At 33.7% G+C, this 8,887-nt stretch overlaps 1 protein-coding gene across 1 annotated transcript in view; it reads right to left on the reverse strand.

The window, feature by feature from the left end:
* The window catches only part of LOC148626941 (glutathione S-transferase 1-like), a 36,585-nt gene extending 35,787 nt beyond the window's left edge, over positions 1–798 (reverse strand). The window contains exon 1 of the mRNA XM_088564023.1: positions 472–798. Within this exon, the coding sequence (XP_088420149.1) occupies positions 472–522 (51 nt within the window). The 5' untranslated portion in view covers positions 523–798. The remainder of the gene's footprint in view (positions 1–471) is intronic.
* Positions 799–8,887: the final 8,089 nt, after the last annotated feature.

An 8,887-nucleotide genomic window follows, 5' to 3' on the forward strand; every position in this document is an offset into this window, starting at 1 on the left:
TGGTATTTGCTGTCCATTTTTTTCCAATATGCAACAGATGGCCAAAATAAACAATCACCCGAGTTTAACTTGAGATGGTCCACTTGATTACGCAGTTTAAATCACCTGTTAGTTTACATCTGGGTGTTGTCTTTCAATTGAAAAGTATTTAAAGTTAAAAAAGAACTCATTTCTTTGTATGGGGAACATCTCAAATCTTTTACCCAACTTAGTTTATTTTTGCACCCTCTGCAGAATTGATAAAAATGCACAGAAGAATCAATTGAAGATTTTGATATTCTAAAACTGAAAATGAATTAAAATTTTAATCATCTAGATGCAGCTATGCTTCAAATGTTTCCTAAAAGCACAGGATTGTCTGTAAAATTTGTGGTGTAATTGAGGCCATTATCGCAAAAAGGTTATGATAAACCTTAATGCTAATGTTTAAGAGACCTTTATAAATAATATTCAAATGCTAAAACTACTTACGAGTTCCAACAGGAAGAACAATGCCGTAGTTATCTCGAATGGTGACAACATTTTCAAACGTCAAAATTCTGTCCCTTTTCCGTTTAGATCGTTCCGTTGGTAAAATACTACATGCAGATGCATCATTAGCTTCAGGATGTGTGTTTAGATGCTGGGGGTATTTCGCAATATGACCTTCTGCTTCGCTTATTATTCCTTTGCAAGATATTTGCAAAATGTGAAGCACAAATATCAAATTTTCCAATGACTTTCAAACAAGTTTTCAGGCAAAAGTCCACATTCAGTGAATATTATTTTAATGTCTTCCTCAGAATGCCTTCTCAATTGAACAAAAACACACTACAGAATCAATAAGATATTTAAAATTACAAGTCATTCTTTTTTGTAAACAAACATCTTCAAAAAGCAGACGGCTTTTTATAGCCTCCTTTTTAGACAGTGAACTAGATGAAAAGAAAGATAACTCTAATTTGAAACCTATGACTAGGCAATAAACATAGGATAAGATATATAAATATTCTGTACTCTAAAATGTTAGAAAAGTACATTCTTTATTAAATCAATCCACAAATGTGAGAAAGGGGTCAGTTTAGGTATAAGTTGTGCTTTTTGGCATTTTCCAGAGATAAGCAGCATGACAATGGTGTCACACTACACCATCTAATTTTTTGCAATATCTTTTTTATCTTAAAAATACCCATTCTGATTTTTTAAGATTACTTTTAAAACATATTAAATATTGTAAAAACAAGATATCAGGAATTTCCTTCGTTGCATTTTGAAATAAAACATGTCTCAACTTAGTGTCATTTCGACTCTAAATGACATTGAAAGTAATACAAAGACAGTCTTAATAAAGAAATGTAAATTAATAAATCAATTGTATTTCTTTAGTTACTTAGTTACTTATCAAGATCATAATAGAATACAATAAAAATGGCAGATAAACAGATTTGGATGGTTTTTTTTTATTGAACAATACAGATATAACAAATTTCACCAAATTTGTGAAGACCATACAGAATTAATGCCGTTGCTATGGTGACACGATTTTTTTTATAGCAATGCATACCATTTTTTAAATATTTATATGATACACTATCATTGTGCAATACTTAATTCCAAACTTGTTATGTACCATTTCTGCTTAATTTTGATGGTTACATAGAATAGCTCTTAAATCTTTTCGAATAAATGCATGAAGTTAAGTGGAAGTAACTCCACTCTGAATTCGACTTAGTATGTATTAAAGATGTAGGCGTGTGTTATTAAGATTACTAATCTATTTCTCCTTGAACTTTCCCTACGGGTTTAAATCAGGAAAAGGGTAAATAGTACCAACGTTGTGAAAAGTTTTAGGTGTTATTTGAATAGAAAAAAAGGTCTAATGAATAAATTATTAAACAAAACGTTACATGTACTTGTTACATATAAGGCATATCTTTGATTTCAATGATATAAGGCATATAAAATTGCATGGTAACTATTTAAATACACGGAATATACAGAAACGTAAACCATTCTAGATACTTTCCAGCGCTGATAGCATTTCAAACTTTCCGTTGTACATTAATTGGTAGCGAGAAAGATATTTTGACAAAAGATACAAATTTGTTACCAAAATAACTCCTTGTAGTATCCAGTTGAAATCTCGAGCAAGACGAATATAATGTGTAGCTTTTTTTCAGTTCCCTTTTCTAATACAAACCTGTGTGTATTTTCTCACAGTCAAAATAACGAATTGGTTCATTCTGATATTTTATTCAAATTCGATTTATACAGAGGGCTTCATTAGGATTTGACCCCTGGGTCCCTACTAGGGCTAAGCTTCCACATACTGGTGACCTATAATTCAACCAAAGATACATTCACCTCGCCCCGATTTTGTAAAAAGAGTAAGATCTACTAGCACTTCTGAAAAAAACGTCGAAAATAAAATAATCAACCAAATTCGAAGTCAATTTGGGAGACCAAGGTCTGTAAGTCCGTTAGTCCATCTTGGGATCAAGACTTAAAGCATACTTAAGGACTATCAATTCCCAAAATATTTGGAATTTCCATATCTTCCTTTGTACTGTAGACAATTTTTAATAAAAGCTTCCCCGAACGCAGCATGATACAACTGCAATGCTCAAATCCTGAACAGTTGGGGTAAGTGTGTACACTACATTAGTTTTTGACACACTTAAGCATAAGGACTTACAATTTATATGGACACAACACATGGTTTTGACACTATAATGTAAAAAATTAAAAATCTTCAAATCAGACCAAATATAAAAAAGTCGATTTTTAGAGTGTGGCTCCCTTGATCCATTAAAACTCGAAAAATAGAAGAGTTTCTGAAATTTCTATGCTAAATGCAGGCAAAGATTTTTATGAGGAATCCAATAAAATTTTATGTTTCGAAATCGGCCCAAAAATTTAAAAAAAGTCGATTTTTTTTCAGGTGTGGCCTTTTTGCCCCTTATAACTCGAAAATCGCATGACATAGCTAAAATCTTATTGAAAAATTTAGGCAGGGATCCAATAATTTTTTTTCGAACTCGGACGAAAAATTTTAAACAGGGTTGAGTAACTTATTCACACAATTCTCTACAATTGAAGTTCTAAAGTTGACCCCATTCAAGCCAAGTACAGAAATCTACAAAGCGGAACCGCATCGGGTTTTTTTAACGAGTAGAAGTCGTTTGTATCACATTATCATGTAGATAGCAGTGATTTACTGAATGTACTCATTGTTGAAAATTCCAACGCATTATGGAGGAAATCTTTATAATATATATAAGATTATCAAATGATTATTATGAATAACCAAAATATGAACTGATCTCTCATACCAAGAACGCACGAAGATTTAACTCGTGCGCAGATTGGGAGATTGATTAATTAGTTTTTCCTGTTACATATCACATACTTGATGCATGCAGTTTGACAAAAAACGCATTTTAATATCAGTTTTTAATTAGAAATGCATACTATGCATAATGTTTTAATGTGCTACATGTAGTTCACAAAAGTAACCGACCGCAAGTTAGCCAGTTTACCAACTCGGATAGTTTATATTGCTAATATTTCTCTACATGATTCGCTGTCATAGAACAGTTCTAAACTGTCAGAAACTGTTCTGACCCGCGACACACCTTGTTAGGGTCTGTTAGGCTCTGTCATAATTTGTCATGGGTCCTGACACCCTCCTGTCAGGAACTGTTCTAAGTAGAACAGATACGTGGATTAGAAGAGTTCCTGACAGATTCTGACAGTCATTAGCTCGAGAATACTTCTCTGTCTGAATTACATACAGTACATGTACGTGATTACGAAAAAAAAAGGCTAAGCACCCGAATCCCGATTTGTACGACGGGAAGGAAGCCTTGCTTTGTTTAAACTTGATGTTTTCTCCATTTTTACCCGACTTTTATGTATGACCTGAAGTACCAACAAAAATTATTGCCTGCCGTACTTGCTACGCCACTGATTTTATAGAATTTGGACTGAATTCTTATTGGTTGCAGATCTAGACACCGGTATGATACAGATTTTCTATGTGTATATATTGACATTTCTAAACATTTCATACAGAAATGTTAGACCTTTATGGAACTTTAAAGTGTTCACACTCAAACAATTTGAAAGAATGGGACATTTTGAAGAATTTTGACGGAAATATATTAGTCGCAGCCACCCGCATGGTAGTTATATTACAAAAATATAGCATTTAAGTCAATAATTTTAGGCTCTCATGGAAATCAAAAGTGCTCGCACTCGTACATTTTGCAAGAATATGACATTTTTAAGAATTTTGACTCAAAATAATATGTCGCAGCCACCACATGATAGTTACATTGAAAAATTTAGCATTTTAGTCATTAATTTTAGACCTTCAAGGAAATAAAAAGTGCTCGCACTCACACATTTTGTAAGAATATGATATTTTTAAAGAATTTTGACTCAAATTAATGTGTTAGAGCCTTTATATGTTAGATATATTGAAAAAATTAGCATTTTAGTCATTAATTTTAGACCCTCATAGAAATTAAAAGTGACATACATATGCTTGAATATGACATTTTTGTAGAATTTTGACAGAAATATATGTGTCACAGACACCCACATGATAGTTGTATTGAAAAAAATAAGCATTTTAGTCAATAGTTTTAGACCTTCATGAAAAATAAAACTGCTGCACTCATACATTTTGCAGAATTTTTACTGAAATAATGGTGTCACAGTCACTAATATGAAACTAACATTATTAGTTTCTACATTTTCTACATATGAGACTATGTAGGGAAATTGGAAATTTGAAGAATTATGACCGAAATATTTAGGTATCAGTCGCCCATTTAATGCAAAATTGTCAATTTTAACATTTTTTAGAATGATCTGTGACCCTTAAAAGTAGCTTTCACTCAAATAGTAGTTAGTCACTCTTGAACTTCGTGAGAATTACCAAACATCTGAAAGTTATCTGTTACAACTTATACACTAAGAATAGACACATAGACCTTTAATTTTATAATTAAATAATTTGATTTAATTAATATCACATGTGTATGACAGAATGTAAAAAAAAATACATGTAAACAATGATAATTTTTTAACGATGAGTGACTGGACCGTGATCGACGAAAATTGGAACATGAACGACGATCGAGTGATAGTGGAATGATAATCACGACGAGCTCTCTTTATAAAATTGGAAATTCAATATAAATTTTGAAATCAAGATTTGTTTACTAATTATTAATCGCGGACTTCCTGTTCTAAATTACGTCACACAGAATAGAAATATTTAGTGTCAGAACAGCTTTTCGTATTTTCTTTGTCACGACCCAGGACAGTTTCTGTCAGGGAATAGGACAAAATGTGTCCTGACCCAAGATACCATCCATCAGACCATGTCAGGATCTGTCAGATTTCTTTTCTATCTGCTGTCGTAGAACAGAAATCCTGGCAGATTCTGACATAACTTAAGAGAGGTTAGAAGTGATTCCAAATGTACAGGACCTTCAGAGATTAGAGAGGGGCCTCTGTTCTTTTTTTATCACATTCCCGCTACAAGTATCCCATTCAAATCAGATTTTGCTAAAAAGAATGTTAAACAATAGCCAATTAATGTTCTTTAAATCATTATTGATTCTCTGTCATAGTGGTCTTTGATTTTGAAACGAATGAAAGTTTTAAGTACGTCAATGAGTGCCAATGCTACATCAGTTTTCAAAGACCCCGATGTAGCAAAAACATTGTCTACTACACATGACAAATATGTCGTCGTACCAGCAGGCAAAGCCCAAAACAACATTGTTTTTGTCTGCAAAACGTTTTACATCCAATGTTTATTATCAGAGGTAGACGTAGAATATAATAGCAGTGATAAGACCTATACTGCTACCACACTGTCCAAAGAAGAGATTGTGGAAAACCATAAATCTGTGCTATCCTCATTTGGTCTCGATGACTGTGATTTACCGTCTATGTACTGGATTCCTAAACTCCATAAGAATCCATACAAAAAAACGTTACATGGCTGGATCTGCAAAATGTACCACCAAACCTCTTCCAAAACGTTTTAACTTCTATACTCACAGCAGTCAAATAGGGTCTGCAGTCCTACCACAACACCTGTTACTCCCGTAGTGGTATTAATTCAATGTGGATCCAGAAAAATTCGAAAGGTCTTTTGGAGACAATCAGTTCAATACTATTATCAGAATATAATAGCATTAACACCTATAATTTTTCAACACTGTATACTTCTAATCCCCACAATCAGTTAAATCCCGACTTAAAAACATTATGCATCGTTGTTTTTCCAAAAACATAGTACACCTATATAGTTCTTGGTAGAGATTCCTCATACTTTGTAAGAAATAATTCCAAATCATCTTCCAAATATACAGAAGATGTTTACAAAATGCTGGAATTTTTAATCGACAACATATTTGTCCAGTGTGGTGGATGTGTTTTTCAACCAACGCTCGGCATTCAAATGGGAACAAATTGTGCTCCTCTACTTGTTGACCTTTTCCTTCACTCTTATGAGGCTGACTTTATAACTGATCTGATCCGAAAGAAAGAATATCGTTAAGCTAGATCCTTTAATCTCAGTTTCCGCTATATAGATGACGTATTATCTTTAAACAATCCTAATTTTGGGGATTGATACATCGCATCTACCCTAAAGAACTTGAGATAAAGGATACTACAGACATTGTGAAGTCAGCCTCATATCTTTACCTTCACTTAGAAATCGATGGTAACGGAAAACTATTGATCAAGCTTCACGACAAACGTGACGACTTTTCATTCAGAATTGTCAACTTTCCTTTCATCTGTGGCAACATCCCTTCAGCACCTGCGTATGGAGTATTCATATCACAATTCATGCATTATGCCAGAGCTTGCCGAAACTACGCAGACTTTTTGTATCACGCTAGAATTCTAACAAATAGGCTCCTTGAGCAGGATTATGCTGCTACAAGATTGAATAATCACTACAAAAGTTTTATGGTCGTCATCATGAATTCGTGGATCGTTACGGTGTATCCATCTGTGCCATGAAAACTAATTTGTTCAACGTGTCATAGTTTTCCTTTACCCTTTCGTCTACCCCAGACTTGACTTTTTATGAGCAACTCGGTGGGTGTTTTTAGAAAAACAAAGGACGCTTACCCTACCGGTGCACATGGTCCATGCTTCCAGTTTTTAGTGGAGTCATTTGCTCTTTACCTTGTATGTATGATTTTTAGTTACTTTATGTTCTTTGTTGTGTATGTCTGTTTTCCATGTCTGGTCTTTGTCCCTTGATTACATTCTTTTGATTAACGGTATAACATTGGTTCCCTTGATTATTCTTTCAGTGTTTGTAAAGCATTTTCGACTTCTGTCAGCTCAATGTCACCGCCTGGAATATTCTGTCAGCTCAACGTCACCGCCTGGTATATTCCGTCAGTTCAATGTCACCACCTGGTATAGTTGTACTTACATTAGAACAAGAACGCAGATTATTTTGAATTAAAATAACAGAAAAGTGATCAGATGTCATGGAAGGAGTTCTTTCTTTTGCATTTTTAACATACTAACATACTGCGGTTTTCGTTTTTCAATTATTATCGATAACCGATCCATGAACATGTAAAAGTGTTTCGCACATGTTGGGCTGAGTCTTTCTTTAAATGCTCTGCATGTGTTTTATGATAAAATGGTTGAATATTTGTAGAGTTTGCACGCCCATTTTACATAAATTGTTTCAAATTTTACATCCATGTATTACGTTAAATATGACGACTTCATTGTATAAACTTGTTACTGTAAGTAGCTTCTGTTTTTTTTTTGGTATCCCATTCCAACAATAGTAAAGTATGATGAGTTACGTTCTTTCCTTCGTGATAAAATATCACTTCTTTTACATTTTCAACATATTGCATTTGAGCATATAGTGACTCTTTACAATTATATGTTATTGTCCTGCCTAAGAAGTATAATTTGAACCGTTATATATATCGCTTGTATTCACTGGGAACATGCCGTTATCTACAATAAAATAAGAATACTCGACTGATCGGTCAAGATCTACTATGCTCGCACTGAAGATGGCCACCTAAGATGATGTTACGGTAGTGGGAGAAGTTCACGTAGTCACCTACAATATTAAGTTAGTTTCAAATTCGTCCATGTTGCTATTTGACAGCAATTATATGGAGAGGAAGAATACCGAACTGTCATTTTATCATTTTGTGTATGCCTCCGGACATTATTCGTGTCAATACATGTTACAGATCAGGTTTCATTGTTGATATTGTGACTTGGAAAATACCAATCCAATTTCAAATTTATCCCCTTCAATGTACATATTAATAATGTAACAGTCATTAACATATTTTCAAATGCTTGAGTTACTGGTGGTAGTTTTGCAGCAATACAGCTATCAAGCGTTGTTTGTATGGATTCTTGTGGCGTTTTTTTTGAAAGCAGATCACTATCACTAATCGTCTTTAGTAGAGAGACCAAAAGAGGGTAACACGGATTATGGTTAGAAATTCTATCTCTTCTTTGGAGAGTATGATAATAATACGGGTCTTAATATAGCTATCATTTCTACTTTGACGAGGAGATAGTTTTGCGTACTTGATTTGTTGATTTGTGTGTGCGACTTTTTGTGGAACCTGATTGTTTGAAAGATTCCGTTTTCACCCTCATCGTTGCGGTATTCTGGTTGTATGCGTATAGTTACTAGTTCATATTTCATTCTATTTTGTGTTCGCTCTATATTTCTGGAATTCTATTGGTCGAAAGTTTCAGTGATGTAATTTGGCTACCTGTGTTTTGCTTTCAAATTGGTAGTTGCCATTTTGATTGATTGATTGATTGTTGGGGTTTAACGTACGAGCAGCAATATTTCAGCTATATTCAG

Source organism: Perna viridis, chromosome 1, assembly GCF_037379345.1.
Source record: "Perna viridis isolate PV_CMFRI_1.1 ecotype Kerala chromosome 1, ASM3737934v1, whole genome shotgun sequence".
NCBI classification, from domain to species: Eukaryota; Metazoa; Mollusca; class Bivalvia; order Mytilida; family Mytilidae; genus Perna; species Perna viridis.